The sequence below is a fragment of the Melospiza georgiana genome, chromosome 5 (genome assembly GCF_028018845.1).
Source record: "Melospiza georgiana isolate bMelGeo1 chromosome 5, bMelGeo1.pri, whole genome shotgun sequence".
NCBI classification, from domain to species: domain Eukaryota; kingdom Metazoa; phylum Chordata; class Aves; order Passeriformes; family Passerellidae; genus Melospiza; species Melospiza georgiana.
Window position 1 is genome coordinate 51,536,270 of NC_080434.1, and position 16,915 is coordinate 51,553,184.

Sequence of the window (16,915 nt, forward strand, 5' to 3'; positions counted from 1 at the left end):
ACTAAATGGTGATTGCATGAACCTGATGGCTTTCAGAGAAGCAGATTGCACAGTGGGTCCACCCTGCCAATGTGTTTTCAAACCATGGGACTTCATTCAGACTGAATGAACATGCTCAGAGATTGGTAGGGCAATGTGTAGGCTGTGCTACTGTGATCTTTCTGTGACAAAGTCATGAAGTGGCATTTTTGAATCACAGCATTGAGAAATAATAAAAGCATTTTTCTCACAGGGGAGACCAGTGTTCTTTCACATCTTTTCTCAAGCCTCAGATTTTGGTGACAGAATCTGAAGTAGATGAAAAACAAAACTGAAATCAGTAGAACAAGATTTGTAAGACCATTTAAACTAAATACATAGATAGAAGGAGTAGTCTGAAAATACAATGCTTTATTTTTATTGCTCACTTAAGAAAACAAGGGACTTGACCTCAAAGCTCAATCAGAGTGTATTGTTGAGTTTCACCAGCAGTGATTTGTTATCTGGGGATATATCTTGGTTTCTTCAGTGCTAATCTTGCTATGTAGCAACATCTAACTGGGTGGTTGTACTATTTCTGTGCAGTAATAAAATCCACATTGTCACTTGCTGCATTCAGTTTGGAAAAAGTATATAAAATACTGGGATAGTGCAGAAACATACTTGGCAACAAGTTGCTAAAGCATCCCACATGTTAAAAAATTCCAAAAACTGCCCAAAGATCCACTTGTATAATGACAAGTGCAATTTACATTAATCACTCTATTGAGTGGGTTAATAGTTACTATTTATTTAGATGTCCTCTGCTAGTAAAAATTTATGGCTGCCCCATTTTGGAGATGAAAAATAGTGATTGCATATGGTTTTGTCTCCAGTTACATTTGCTTAAAACTACTTCACCCAATCTGTAAGGGATATCTCTTGGTCAATAATGGAGTTAACTTGGTTTTGTTCTTTTAGGGGTATCTTCAGAAGCTGGCCTGGTGCATTTCATTCCTGGTGTACTTGGTTGAAGGTTTGTGGGGTTTAATAACACTTCTAAACCCTAACAGCTTCAGTTTCATGCTGAACAACACTCATAACATGAATATACATCACAAGACGTAGAAAGGTGCATATCAGTTCTCAAAAGTTGCTCTTTGCAAGTAAAGCTGTTTTAAAGGTTATTCCAAGGCACAGGAGATTCATAATTTTTTTTTTTAACAGATGAAGTTGTCTTCTAGGTAGAGTAGGTGGATAAAAGTAGTTTCACTAGAAACAAGTGCCATGGCTCTTCTTCCTGTGGATGTGATTACTTTTTTTTGAATGAAATGCTGGTGTGTGTGGCTGGAGTGACTCAGTGTTTTTCCACAGTTGTCTTGAGTGGTATTGTCCACTGTAGAATGCAGTGATGGATCTCACTGAAAGTGGGCTTGTGCCCCCTTCTAAAATGAGACACAGATGCATTTGATGCTTTTTGCCTTAAAACGTTTCCTTCTTTTTCTTTTGTGAAAAAAAATAATAGCTAAAAGCAAACTGAGGGTAGAGAAGAGGCAGCAGGCAAAGAATATTAACGGCTTCTTCTGAGAAACAAACAAGCAGAAGCTACACTGCTTTTCGTGGCTAGAGGGGCCGCAGACTGAGTGGTCATCAGGGAAGCCATTGTTGCTTATCAGGCTGTTGTAAAATCTTACTGAAGGCTTTTCTTTTGAATCTGAAGTGAAGAATCCAAATCTGGGTTTAGATTTTTCTTCAGTCAGCTTAAACGCATAGTAGCCTTTAATCTTGACTTTGTCAATGTAGGAGGCTGAGAAGGAAAAGAAACCAAAACAAAGTGTTAATGAAAGGTTACATTTCAAGTAAAACCTGCATACTTTCTGGTAAGATTTGAGATTTCAAATTCTTAGAAATTTGAAAAGTGTACTTCATAAAATATTTCTGCTTCTAATACTCAGTTGTCTCAATTACATAGGAACAGTGCATTACTGTTTTAAAAAGTCCTTATAATTTTGGACCTACCCCATGAAAACTGGATTTGTACAGGGTTGGAGCTGGGAGTTTGTTCTGTTCTGGGAAAAGCTAGATGCTGCTCTTAACTGGAGCCAACTGCAATGACTTGGGAGCAGCTGCCCATAAGTGCCTTGAGAGCAGCTTTCCAAGAATTCCTGCCCTGTTCCAAGCTCAGCTGCTCATCCCTCAGCATGCATGGCTCTGTGTTAACACTGCTGCACCCAAGTTCTGGGTGAGAATACTTAAAAATAGCAGGCCTTGAAGTCATGTGCAATCAGCGAGCATAGTTGGGAATGTGACCCAGACTAAGAACATGTAAACATTTAATAACTTAATTCCTTTAGTACCATATTGTTTTGTTTGCAGTATGAAATTAGCATGGAAAATAAATCAGCAAATGCTCATAATCATCACTACATTAGTCCTGTAGTGACTAAGAGGGCTAAGCACTGGAGAGAGAAGACTTTTTTCTTGGTGTCTGAAAGTAATCTTAAGGCATGCTTAGCCATGAGTAAGATTTGTCTCATTTTTATTAACTCCTCGAGAGGAGAAACCAGGATCCCTAGACTGTGTTTGATGTCAGTTACCTCAGAAAAGCTTTTGAACCCCCCGTGTCCTGATCAGGATCTCTCTAATGCTCACCAGTAGGGAACAGTGAGGGCAGGGATGTATTGCACATCTCATTTTGCCTGTATGGGTCAGGAACCAAGGCCTTGCTGGTAGCCTGTGTCCCGCTGCTTTGCTTTAATGATTGGCTGGGGGAAGAGGGAGGGGAGGGGTGAGGTCCCTGCAGCATTTCTCATACAATAAGCTGCTGCTGATCATTGCCTTGAATGGTTTTGTCCTCTACCTCCATAACTTTTACTAGTTTTTCTCTAAAGTGAACAAGTAGATTTCCATATGTGCCCAGGAGAAAACAAGGAGTGGAACAAGAACCAGAGTTGGACTCTCCCTTCAACAGCAGCTGGTGCTGCTGGTGCCCTGTTGTATTTCTTCTGTATGTCCCCCTAGGTTGTTGTGGATTTGCTTGCACTTTCCTGTCCAATGACTAGTTCAGCAAGCAAGGATTGGAGAATAGAAACTTTATTTCTTGGGAGTTGTTGGGCTGAAGTGCCACTTCCTAGTAATTTCTGAGTAACTACTCTGCTGTATGTGCATGCCCAGAGAGCTTCTCTCATGGTTTAAAGTGGAGGCAGCTGTAGCTGCATTTTGTGCAAGGCGCTTGATGCCATTCCTTTGTGTCATAGCTGCCCTAAGTGTGACTGCAGAGTTGGGCCCCTCAGGGGGCTCAGTGCTGCTGGCTCCTGCATCTGAGCCAGGACTGCTCGCTCTGTCCAGGGCGAGACTTAGCTGTGCCTGGCTCTGAGCCATGGAAATGGCCCTGGGGAACTTGAATCTGTCATGTACTCACCTTTTAAAACCTCTTGTATGTATTTCTCCAAGTAATAATTCCGAAGCTCATCATTGTCCAAGGACGGGTCATCTATTCCATTTGCTGTGATGTAAATGTCGATGTCACCGTAAGTTTTTTTGATCCACCTGAGAACTTTGCGCATTCCCCAGGGCACCACTGCCAGACGAGAAGGGGAGCTCAGGCAGGTGATATCCTGCAGAAATTGAATGTCACAATCAAATTCATACTGGCTTCCATTCTGAGGTTCATCAATCACAAATCTGGTGGTGAAATGATTCAGTGCATAAAAGTCAGCTGCACCTTTGACAAGCTGCTTTTCCTCACTTGTGAAAGATGGCAACAAAGTATATGAAAGGCCTTTTCTGTTTTTAAAGGTGATGTATTCCCTCATAGTAGCTGGATAGTCCCCAGTCTTAAATATGGGATTGGCAAACCAGCCTATTTCAAACTGAAGAAACCTGTTGGCAGCTTTTGAGTGAGATTCAAAGAAGGGGTTGGCAGGCTCAGCCCAGTCGGAATGCAGGGACAGGGACACTTTGCCGTACTGAGAGGGCCGGTACCGCTCGTCGTACGTTCTCCAGGCCATGGCGTGTGCTAGTAACAAATTGTGTGCTGCCTGATAGGTGTCATTGCTGCTCCTCTTGTAGACATTGCTTAGCTGGTTTGGCTCGTTTATTGTAATCCACAGTTTGACCAAATCACCAAGCTCCCTAAAGCACAAAGCTGCGTACTCTTGAAAAGCGTGGGCCGTGGATTGGTTCAACCATCCTCCTGTCTGCAGCAAAGGACCCGGCAGGCCCAGGTAGGTGTGAGTTGGATAATACAAGGTGACCATGGACTGAATGTTCAGTTTCAGGGCTTCACTAATCACACATCTGTAATACCTAAGAACTTGCCTGTTGACCACTGACAAATCTCCGTTGGGTAAAATTAGTGACCAGTCAAGTGCAAATCTGTAGTGGGTGACTTTCATTTTTTCCAGGAGATCCAGTTGCTTTTTAATACTGACAAAATCTGTGCACTGTGCTGGTCGGGTTTTTAGCTTTACCCCTTCAACTTTGTGCAGAAGCCCATCTCCTGTGACATTCCAGAGGTACAAGCTGGAATCACAGAACTGTGGTGAGGAAGCTGCCGATTCTGCCTGTGAAAATAAAAATATGTTACAATGGGTTTTAATTAAATGAACATAATATCTGCTTGTAATTTGCATTTCTGCCTGTGTTTAGCTGTCAATTAGTGGTGGATGTCAGAAGTCCCTGCTTAAATGCTCCAGGGGAAAGAGGATAACCAACTCACCTATATGGGCTATGTGCTAGTGGTCATCTTATAATTTCTTTCCCTATGAAAAACATCAAAATTGCACTTTTTTCAATCACACATGGGCATTTGCCCTGCCACCAGCCTACATGACATGTTTTCAGAGAGATAGCTCTCCCTGATCGAGTTCACTCTGGTCATGCACACAGCAGTTCTCAGGCAGCTGCCTGGAGAGCAGCTGGTGAGAACAAGCACCAGAGGCAGGCACGGATGATTTTGGCACTGCTGCTGTGATCAACCTTGTGAAATTGAGGCATACTTATCTGACACGAACAGCTTGTAGCATTTAGTTATCTCTTTTCTATTTCCTATTAGTTAAAAAAGTTCAGAATAAAACATTTTTTAATATTCCAATTTTTAAATGCTTTTTCTAGGTTTCAAAGTAAAGTTTAAAATATTTAGATTGCTTTTTTTTCAAAGGAAATGCATTTTTTTGTGCTGCATATTAACAAGATACAAGATAAAGGATAGAAGCTTGACTTTTTCTTCTGCTACGGTTGTCAGTCATTAGGTTAAATTATGGGATTTTGGTGTTAGTTTTTGAGGCTCATATTTGTCATGGGACTGTCTGTGTGCAATGACAAGAAGGGTATCCCAACCTGCCCATACATACAGTTAGCTTATTTGCTAAGTTTAAAGCAGAAATAGAAGATAAATAAAGTATAAATAGGTCCTGTGGAAGCCAGTTTGGACAAAAGGTTGTATGATCCGTTTTCTAATGTGAGCTCAGATGGTAAAACCTCAGGGCTGGCTATCTTCACCTGTGCTAGGTGTCTTTTTAAAGAATGGCTTCTTACCCACTTGTCTGAGTGGCACTCAGAGCCAGGCCTAACCCAGGAATGTGTTTTTGCTGTAGACAAGACCTGGAGCCTGCAGATCTTTCTGCTGCCACCAGCATAATCACCTTGTCCCTGCCCTTTGTCACTCTCTCCATCAGACCTTCACAAGCATCCCTATGGCCACACTGCAAACTGGATTTTGAAACTCCTGGTTGAAAAATAACCCAGTAACAATTGGTTGGATCAACTTCTTGGTTTAAATTTCCTCATCTGATCTGCCACATGGAGACACAAGCAGAGGGAGGGCCACGCTTGGAAGGGTTCCTGCAGCAGGGCCTGCTGCTGCAGCAGTAGCCAGCACTCTGTGCCCAGCTCACCTGAAAACCTGGAAACACAGGAAATTGGACCAATGCAATTATGGTTTAACTTCTGTTGGCAGTATGCACTGGAATTCTGGAATGCGAGGTGCTGTGTATGGTCATTTGTTCAGGGAGCTGCTGATCACTCTGTTGCCAGTGATCCGCTTAATATTTTATGTTTACCTTGAGAACAGACTCGGTGATACCCCAGGAGAAGTCACAGGAGAACTGAGCTTGCAAGTTTGGGGTGGAATCCTTTGGGAAGAAGCCATTTTCTTGTATGATTTGTTTATAATAAAGTGCAGATGACTTGGGAATCCTTTCCTTTTTTTTGCTTTTGAAATCTACATAAAATAATCCACGCCTGATGTTGTAAGCATGCTGCCATTCAAAGCCATCAAGGAGGGACCAGGCTGTGTAACCAAACACATCTATGTTGTCGTATTTAATAGCTGCAAAAGAGAAGGTAACATCCATGAGTCCCGTATTCATTACTCTAACATATATAAGGGATATTTATGAGAAAGGGCTATTTATTTTGAAAATCTTGTGTGTCTTCTCAATGTTTGTATTGACCCACTGTAAATCATTGCAAAACTGATGTATATATCTTAGTCTTTATTTACTAAAAAAAAAGGTGTCACTAAGAAATTAAGGTGCCCTTAAGAAATTAAATTACTGTAGGATTTTTTAATTCTGCTCTGACCAAACAAGAAATATTATACCACATCCATGTTTGAAGTTGCATTTGACAATTTGCCAGTACAATAATACCAGTAAACTAGAGAATCATGAGTCAAAATAAAGGGAGCAACAGTTGATCTGGTTTGTAACTTTGTCATGAAGCTAAAACTCTCTACCTTTATTTGAAAGATGTCTGCAAGCTCATAGGAATGTCTACTCAGCTTGTAAATTGAAAAATCTATTTTGTTGGCATGGGACTGTTAATGACTTTAGAAAAGTAGGGCAGAGCAACCCAGAGACTGATTTAGTTACAAAATGGATGCAGTGCATGCTGATTTCTTCAGACAATCTTAATGTCCCTCTTGCAAAGGAGTTTACATATGATCTTTTACATGTAATATATAAGAAGGATGACAACACAACTGCTTTCTCAGATGTGGACCCTGACTCTTCAGGAAGGGCAGCAGGGCCTGCAGAGCAGCTGCTCAGCAGGCATCAGCTAACCACAATGCTTTTCACCCCTGCAGGCTCGTGCCAGCTGGCAGCCTGCAAGGAAAAGTCCAAACTCCACGGTCAGTCATGTTCACTGCCTGTCACCACCTTAAAACTACGAAATAACACTGGATAACTCCTCATGTTAACCTTATAAGGGCTGGAATGACCTAGGGAAAGCAGTGACCAAGTAGGGTTTGTCCAGCCTACCTGAGGATTTTGACACAGACAGGTGGACAAGCCATATTTTAGCACATGTAGTCCACCACACCAGTAAGCCAAGGAACAAAGATTAAGTTTTCTGGTTTATTCTTTCCCAATATCATTTAGCTCCATTTTCTCAGGACAAATAATTTTGCATCATTCTCTATTTCCACTGAACTTCCTTGCCCTAGTCACACCAGGCTGCAAAGAAAGCAGTTTTGCACAGTGCATGTCTTGATGCAGCAGAGTTCCAAGGTACTCAGCAGCACAGGCTGGATGTTTTTCTAGTTGCCAGATGAAATCAGAAAGCCCAAGAGCTTTCAATGTGAGTGTACGGGAAGCTGATAGACAAGAGCAGAATACTGGAAAGGAGATGAGGAAATGTAACAAAGCAATACAGTGGCAAGTATATTCAAAGAAGGCAACTTCTAAATCAGAGAAACCATGGGAGAAAGTACAAAAATGTCTGAAAATACCCATTGCAAAATGCAGAGGCAGAGAATGATGTAGAGGATAAAGAGATAAGCTAGAATGGCCTGGCAAGTAAAGATGAGTACTTGGTGTCTGCACTGAGGAAGGTTGAACAAATGGGAGCAGACATGTAATGGGAGCAAGTGACAACTGAGAACATTTTTGTTTGTAGAAACATATTGAATATATGGGGGTAAGTTTAATTGTCAGAGCAAAAGATGCTGTGGCACTTGAGATGGTGCATGCTGAGATTTTGTGGCTGTTTAAATGGGTATGGGCAAAATTACTATTTTATGTATGCTTTATGTAAAGCAAATTAAAAGTTAGGCAGGTGACAGGTAGAGATCTGGTGGATCAGAGTGAGAGTATGTTTGTAGCACTGTCTGCGGGGACAGTGAAAGGAGAAGGCAGAAACAGGTCAGGATCCTGACTGAGTGTTAGAGTAAGGATGAGAAAAGCACCCTGAAAAATAAGGGGAAGGTCTGGGGCAGAAACAAAGGGCTGAAGGTAGGAAAAGTCAGGAGTTAACTAAGGTCCTTATGTCAGCAGAGGTGACATTCACAGAAGATCTCAAGGTTTTTCTGTACCTACTATAGGAGGAGTCTTAGAGCCCTGCAGGAGTAATAGTTTCAGTATGGAAGCCCTAACCCTAACCAAGCCTAACCCAAGGCAGATGTTGGACTTTAGCTTTCTGGGACAGGGACTATGGGTTTTTCTGTTTGTACAACACCTAGCACGAGTAGATCCTGATCCATGACTTGTACTCATGCAGTATAAATAATTAATGATTAACTTTGTTGCCATTATCTCATTTTAAAAAAGGACGAAATTATTACAGAGCTAAATATCAAAAAATCAAAAGTGCTCTCTGAAAAATCCATCAAGTAATTTCTGTACAAACCTTGTAAAACCTTATTAATGAAGTTTTTCATCATATAGATGGCTGTGGTGTCATCTGTTTTCACGTGGCTGTCAGTGAACCAGCCATTCTCTGCAATCAAGATTCGAGGACTGTTGTATTCCAGTTTAATCCAGTTCAGTACTTCCCTCAAATTGAGTGACAAATTTTGTCCCATTTTTGGTAGAGTGTTTGGAGGTTTAAAGTTACTAGGACCGAAGGAAAATGCAAAGAAGTCAGCTGTTCCCTTGATGTAGTTTTTTTCATCTTCGGTAAAGTGTGGCAGAAATAAGAATTCATTTTTCAGTTCTTCTGGATAATCCCCATCCCCATGGATGGGTTTAGCAAACCATCCAAGTACTCTCTCCATGGACTTCTGACATTTAGAAATGTCCAACTCATCTTCCAATTTGTTAGGCTCAATCCAGTGGGATCCTAGCACTATGGATATCATCCCCTTCTGGTAGGGTTCAAAGTGTTCTTTGTAGGTATGCCAAACTTTTGCATGAGCCTGATGAGAGAAAAATAGCATTAAATTGTAACTCTAACAAGTCTCTGTGGGTTGGCAGCCAGAGAGGCAGGTAGCTCCATCTGAGTCACTGCAGGCTTCTATGGAAGCATCAGTTAAGGCACATGAATTACCCTGCACAGTTTAATGGGCAATCACTGTCCCCCTGCAAGGCTCCTTGGAATGAGGGCAATGCTCAGCAATTCATGTCCTATGACACCTTAGGGCTGTGGCTTTTTTGCCTTTTAACACATGTCTAAATTTCAGGGGAGATCCCAGCAAGGATGAGAAGAGCTGTTGTTACACAGACACTTTGGAACAGCTCTAACAAGGGGATTTGAACTCTGGGATCTAGCCAGTCTTTCTCTGTCAAACGGTGATTCCTGATATGGTTAAAATTTCAAACCATCTTTACAATTATTCTATCAAAGATGCATCTCATATGATATTTCATTTGTCAGTGGTGACTCTGTGCTACTAACTGCTCTGTGCTCCGAGGGTTACCTCGACTTACTCGGATCAAACCACATCCACCCCATCCCTCTTCTTGGGATTTAGTTGTTTTATTTTGGCCTAGTCATAAGAGCAAGTGTTCAAGCTTTGATATTTGCACAATCCCTAAATGTAAAAACTTGGGCAAAGGACCCAGCTGTGACGTTTGAACCCAAATGTGAATTTTGTTCAGGATTTTAGTTAATTTCTTCTTTGAAATGGCCACTGAACTGTATCACATCTTAATACTGATTTTATTATTTTCATAATGTTTTAGTAAGTGTGTTGTCATTACACGTCACAATAGCTTCAAATAAGGGTATACAGCAGACAAAGTTTACACAAAACCAGAAATACATGGGAGGCTGAGGAGCCACTAGCATTGTCAAAGCCCTGTAAGGAAACAGGACAGGCTGGTCAGAGAGGAGTGACCCTGGACTGCAGCGTGAATCACATCAGGTGATGTGACACAGGCGAGGGGAGCTGGCTCTCCCAGCTGAAGAGCTGACGAGTAACTCAGAGTTTACCTCATGCCTGAAGTGTGGCATTAAACTCTTAAGCTGGAAAGAAAATAATAGTTTGCACCCAGAGAGAAACATTGTGAAACACTGAGTGCTGACTTAGATTGTCATCATTTCTAAGCCAAACAGCATTGCTTGCCTTTGACAATAATTTCTGTTAATTTATGTAGAAACACACAGCCTTGACAGTTAAAAAAAAAACTCCAGAAGGCCTGATGTCAGATAGGTATTTGTTTAAGCTGGGGGATACCAAAGAATCGGAGTTTGTGAAATTTTGTGTGTCAGTTGTTTATGGTTTCTAAGGTCATGCTCGTAACATTTGTTCAAAGTCTGTCTTTGAAAATACTGATAAAGTGACTCTAACCTTTGAAATGCAGCTTCGGTAGGTGAAGAGGGAAGCCAGCAAAAATGGACACTTGAGGCAAATTGCAAGATAGAACTAAAGTATTATAAAATCGATTTCTTAGTAGCCTCATCAGAAAATTTAAGTGGCCAGTGCCATCTCCTCAGCTGCCCTTACTGTCCTCTCCTGAAGGTCCCTCCAGCCTGGGGGGCTGCTGGGGCCTCTGTGCTCTGCCCCGAGGGTTTTCTCACCTGGTTTGCAGAGTTTTTCTGCAGACAAAGCCCACAGACACCACTGTTGAATTAGAGGCATATGGCTGCACTGGCTTAACAAGAAAGCCGCCCTGCACTCAGTGTCTGATGCACAGTGCCAAGTACCATGACAATAGCACCAGGTAAATCATAGCAATCACACTTTTCTAGGTGAAGTGGAGAAAAATTGCCAAAACCCCAGCTAATTAGAATATGATATTGACATGTAAAAGCCAAGAATCTCTCATTGTATTCATAAACATCTTCAGGAGGTGATTAGAAGAAAATAAAGTTACTATTAAAAAGAATGTGTATGGTAGAGGATACAGCCCCAGGTAAAACTCTAGAGGAGTAGACCTCAATTATAAATAAGTACATTTAATATGAGTCAAGATAAAATCCTCATATACAAATTTGTATGTATCACTGGTGACTGAATTCTGAGGATTAACTCTTACTGTAGAAAATTTCTCACAATCTACAGTAAGGGTTTTACAGACATAGTAGACACATAGTTGCGTACAAATCTGATTTGAGTTGTTAATTATCTGTAAAGAAGCTTAACATTCACGGACAGAAATGCAAACTATTGTTGATGGAATCAGCTGATTTATAGAAATTGTTTTTTAAGACCAGATATGAAACAAACATCAATTTAAAAGCTGTATCATACATCAGATTAGGTGTTTTCAGTAAATCTTGACTAATCTTTTTTCAGTTAGAGTTTAATCCCTAATCTTTCACTTTCCTTGTTAGAGCAAGGACAAATGTCAAGGCTAAATACACAGTTAAAGGAGGATCAATATTGGGTATTTATTCTAGATACGTATGACTCATTAATTTCAGCATATTTTCCTGGTATAAATGTAGAAAATATTCTCTAGTCTTGAAAGTCACAGAGAGTGCTATGTCAGTTAGTACTAACCCTGTAGAAGGCTAGAAAAGTCAACTTAATAAACTGAAGACAGCAGTATTTGTTCTTCTCTCTTTTTGAAACATTCTCATACTCCTTGAAATTCTGATCCTGTAATTTAACATATGCACATGCAAAGAGTTTTCAGTAGAGCAATATTTTCAAATCCTTAAGATACTTTAGTCAAGCAATTTTTCTTTGAACAGCAATGAGTATAACAAAACAATGCCAGGGGTATATGGAGTTATTTTAGTGTGCTGGAAGTCAAGAATATTTAGAAAAATTAGAATTGAAAATATGATAATAAAATTATTTGGGCCTTTTGTTTACTTGTTTGGTGTTTAAACCACGAAGAACTAGAATATAGTCTGATGGTGATGTTACAGTTCAGAAGAAGGGCAGGGCTGTGTGGCTTATTTGGAAAGTGTATTTCTGTTAAGGGTTTTTTTGGTCTGTGGTAAAGATGCTCCATAGTCAGTAGAGCTAAAGTAGACCTAAACCCTTTCTTTTGCAAATTGACTCTCAATCCTTGTGAAGGATTACCTACACCTCAAGGTGCAGGTGACTACACTTCTTTAGAGGGTGTTATGAAGGACTGAGGCTTTGCTATCATAATTTGTTGTATGTTAACTGTCCTGCATTTGGATTGTGTTTTCCCTAATGATTACCAAGAAATCTAAGAAAGCTAACCTGAAAATAACAAATCATCAAAAAACTATGAATCAGTGCTGAATTTTACATCATCACTGATGGCTACGACTATTTGAAAAATCTTCCAGCAAAGACATTTACAAGCACAGATGATTCTGGTGTCCACCCTAAAGCCATATCTCTCAAGAGAGATTTATCTAAGAGAATCTCTTTTCAATTTACAATTAATAAGCATCAAAGTTCAGATTCCCTATTAATTTGTGTAGAGGTAGTAGTGAGTCCTTTGAAATGGTCAGTGGCAATGATTACGCTCTGAGTATGAACAGAATACATAGTAACATGCAAGTTAGTTTTTTTTAAATTAAAATTTTTTAAAACTCACATTTGAAATTCTTCTTCTGAATTATTTTCTCAATGTGGATCTCCTAAGCACCCTGCTTATCAGCCTCTGATCCTGCATTCACTACCTCTCTTTACAGATCTTGAATAGCAAGGCCCATAAAAAGGCAGGGCTGTCTCTTAGGCAGATGTGTCTGGGGCATTGAGGTGATTCAGCATCAGCAATGCCTTTTGCCAGCCAACACACAGAGCTCTGGGGCTGGATGAAGACAGACCAACCTTACTTTTGTAGGAAAGCTCTAATATGATCGTCTGCCTAGTTACCCACATGAATTCATTCATGGAAGCAGATAATTTTTTAATCAGTTCTAAAATGTATCTCATTATGGAGATGATCCTTGAGGTCCTCTTCCAACCTGGTATTCTATGAACTTTTTGATATACCAGTCAATTACTTGAGTTTTAAGACACTATATTGCTTTTGAAAGCAACAAAATTGATGAGTTTAAAACTAAGAGGAATTTCTCCAGCCCTTTTCAAGGGACACAAAAATCTCCAGCAACTTTCCAATTGTTCTTACAATAAAATAATCCAAAGTCCAAAAAAGCTGAGGTTTGTGGTTTGTTATATTGTTTTTGTGATTCTATTAAACTTGGCTTCAGATTATGATTGATAAATCACAAAAAAGCACTCCTTTATATAAACAGTGATTAGTTCTGATAACACCACGACTGCAATGATACACAAGGAAATTAAACTAAAAGTAGGATTCATACAAGAGCTTCATTTAATTTCTCCAAAGATACTACAAAAAGGTTTGAGAATGATTTTCAGCAAATTGCTGTGCAACAGTGTGCTGGCCAGATTAGCTTCATTTCAGCATTACAGACCTGTTTTTCCTGCTCTGTATATTTAATGGATGGACCTGGTTTGTGCACAGGGTGGCATTGAGGACCAGGTCTGTCAACAGCCTGTCCAAAAATGAAGCCTTTACATGGACAAGAGTGTGGTTCTTCCTAAAGCTGATGACATAAATGGCAATCTTTTCAAGGCTTTGCCTCACACTGCCAAATCCTGACATTTGGTTGATCTTTTCTTTTTGGGATAATGGTTTTCATTTGCAGCGGGAAATTAGAAGGTAGCCATAATACAATGTCTGAGAAACAGACCAGTATACACCAGTCATGAAATAAAAACCCATGTGAAATCTCTTTAAAAGGAGAATCTTATAATTTTTCTTGATTCTCAAAGGAGAGATATTTCACAACACATGAATCCTGATTGTGCCTCAATACATTCTATTAATACTGTTGACATTTGCATTGTCAACAATGCAAAATGAACTGGACATTTAAACTTGCACAAAAATCTTTGAGAAAGATTCTGGGTAGTTGGCTTTGAATATCCAGTACCAGATGTGATTTCTGTGGAATGGCTGGCTGGCATTACAGTTTATCAAGAGAAATAAATTATTATGTCTAGAGACAAGAAGAGTTGACTGATATCGACTGGTAACTCAAGAGTTTCCATTCCATCCCTAAACCTAACCAGAAAACTCCAGTTCCTGAAATACTTTACTACAAATTTGAGATTTTTCATTGATCTCAAATCTAGAATCTTCAGAAATTTTACAGTAGTATAGGAGAGAACTGCTAATACTTTAGATAATGTTCATGGGGTTGTAAGAAGGGTACACAGGAGAATAATTTCTGCCCATGGATAATAAAATGGTAGCTAAAGGATTGTGTGCTGCTGAAAGTCCCCTTAACTCTTCCATCCAAGTGGTTTATTTTATACTCTAGAGCAAGAAGCAACTATCAAATCAAGTCTTGGAGACAAATAATATTGAACAAGAAAATTAGGTCAGTAATTTGTGTATCAGACCCAGCTGTGCTTGCCTTCCTGGAAAATCCAATTGATTCTTTGGCAGAGGAATAACATTCCCTGTGTGTGAGGTGCTGCTTACATGGATTTTACAGAAAGTGCAGAGACTGCCTAGTTGGTACTCCACATTTGATTGTGACACTCAGAAATGAAGGCAAGAAATATTGCAAATTTATATATATTTTACAGGCATTATATAAAATAGCACTTGAAAATAGAAAGAATGATTTGGTAGCAGTTTTCTTTGAGATGCTTCACAAGTCTTTATAGTTAAATCATTCTTCAGCCAAGTCTGAAATCAGTTAGTGACTCAGGATGCTTGACAACCTTTCTGTGTGTAAAACTTCTATTGACTGCAGTGTGACTTTTTGAAAAATGATGTTCTGAACGTTCAAAGCCAGAGGTAAATACAAAAATTTGCAGTTGCAGAATATTTTAACTACTCTGGCAAATAATTTTTTTCCCTACATGTATACTTCTTTCTGTAGGATTAGCCCTTTCAGATTTATTTGTTAATTACATGTGTGATGTATGGCAAGTTGTAGAAAAATGTTCTTTGTGGCAGTTAAGAATAGTCTCAGCAGGGGGATTATACTGGCTGCAGAGATGGGATAGAGACCAGCTCCGTAAAGTACTGTGAGCACGGCAGATGCAAAGAACACTGTACATCATGGAAATAATTTGAAACTCTCAAGTACTGAAGAGAACATTTGTTTTCTTCCAAACTCAAGATGTGCCAGCCTTGCTAGTTTAGAAGCAAAAATTTTGCAATATGATCTTACTAAGCTAGAACAAATCACACTGACATATACATACTCTATGGCCAGTAAAGTTGATTCGATATGCAAATACAAATGAACTTCCTTTTAAACTAATAGAATAATCATTTCAGGATGGCCAAATGTGTTAACTAAATGTAAAGAACAAAGAATGCTCTTTAAGAGTTAGAATTTGTATGTAAAAACTAATTTAAATAAAATAATAAACAAGCACTTAAAAAAACAAATAATTATTAGGTCAGCTGTTCTGACAAGAAATAAGATCAAAATGAGGGTTAATAGAAAGACTGCCTTAGCTAAAGGTTATTTGTTGGTGCTTTCACAGCAGGTGATTTTTTAAAGAAACATTGATCACAGGACCAATTCCTCTTATTATTTCCCAGAGCAGTGCAAGATCAATTTGTAAAATCTTATTATACTGTACCTTGATCAAATTGTGTCCTACTGAGTAGACAGTTCTTATTTTCCCTCTCTCTCCTGGAGCATGAATACCTGTGCCATACCCATGCCAAGCAACTAAATAGGGATTGTGGATTGTAATCCAATATTTAACACGATCCCCAAAGATCTGGAAGCAAAACGTGGCATAGTCATTGAAGATATCAATTACAGATTCATTTTTCCATCCCCCGAATTTTTCTTGCAGCATCAAGGGCAGGTCCCAGTGGTACAGTGTAACCACGGGGGCAATATTCCTGTAGAGTAAGGAATCAATGAGGGTGTTATAATACTGAAGTCCTTTTTCATTGGGAGCTGCCACCACTCCAGTGGGGAAGAGCCTTGACCATGAAATTGAAAACTGGTAAAAAGTAACTCCCAAAAACTGCAGAGCAGACAGATCTTTGTCCAACAGGGTATAGCTGTCACTGGAGGTGCCGGCGCTGTCAGCGTCCCTGAGCTCCGAGCGGCTGAAGCGGTCCCAGATGGAGGAGCCCTTCCCGTCCTTCCTCCAGCTGCCTTCCACCTGGAAAGCTCCTGTCCCTACCCCCCAGAGAAAATCTTTGGGGAACGTGTCATATAAAAACATCTGTGTTTTGCTCACAGGGCTGAAGTGGGAGTCCTTTCTCCACACAGATCTTCCCTCTCCAGTAAGCCCAGTAACAATCCTTACAAAAGTGAACATCCAAAAAGCAACAATCTTCTCCAGTCGCTGGCCACGCATTGTGCCAGTTTATAGTGCCAGTGTTAAAAATCAGATTTCTTGTACTGATGCTGAAAAAATTCCATTCTTTTGCTGGAGTCCACGCCGTGCAGACCGTTTTCATTTGTCACAAGCTGCTGGAGTGTCTTATCAAAGCTTCACTAAAAGCTGGTGATTGTAAAAGCCCTGTCAATGATTAGCCTGAACTGTGAAACATAGAACAGATCTGAGAATGGTGTAATTTATAGGGAGGTGGCCTCTGTATGACCACTGAGACACCTACCTGGCTTCTTACTGCAGCCTGCCTCAACAACAGAAATGCCAGGAACTAATTTATCATCATTTAAAGGTCAGTCATTCTGGTGGGATAATACAGGTGACAGAGGGTCTAAGAAGCTGTCACATCCTTTTTTTCTTGTGGAGCTGTATTTCAAGGAAATATTAATACAAATCACACTACATAATCATCAATTTAAAGGAGATTTATCCAATCTGTGTAACTGGATG

At 39.9% G+C, this 16,915-nt stretch overlaps 1 protein-coding gene across 1 annotated transcript; it reads right to left on the reverse strand.

Annotated features, from left to right (window-relative positions):
- Positions 1-1,403: 1,403 nt before the first annotated feature.
- Positions 1,404-16,429, reverse strand: KLB (klotho beta). Its single transcript, XM_058024943.1, has 5 exons — positions 15,692-16,429; positions 8,590-9,097; positions 6,021-6,289; positions 3,380-4,523; positions 1,404-1,765 (listed from the first exon to the last, which is right to left on the reverse strand). Exons 1-5 carry the CDS (start codon positions 16,427-16,429, stop codon positions 1,404-1,406), a joined length of 3,021 nt encoding a protein of 1,006 aa, XP_057880926.1.
- Between the last annotated feature and the right edge of the window lie 486 nt (positions 16,430-16,915).

Excerpts from the sequence above, each read along its gene's own strand:
- KLB (XM_058024943.1), bottom strand. The coding sequence starts at position 16,429 with ATGCGTGGCCAGCGACTGGAGAAGATTGTTGCTTTTTGGATGTTCACT. Across the intron at positions 4,524-6,020 it reads TCACCGAGTCTGTTCTCAAG|GCAGAATCGGCAGCTTCCTC; the intron begins GTAAACATAAAA and ends TTATTTTCACAG. Across the intron at positions 1,766-3,379 it reads CATACAAGAGGTTTTAAAAG|CCTCCTACATTGACAAAGTC; the intron begins GTGAGTACATGA and ends TTTCCTTCTCAG.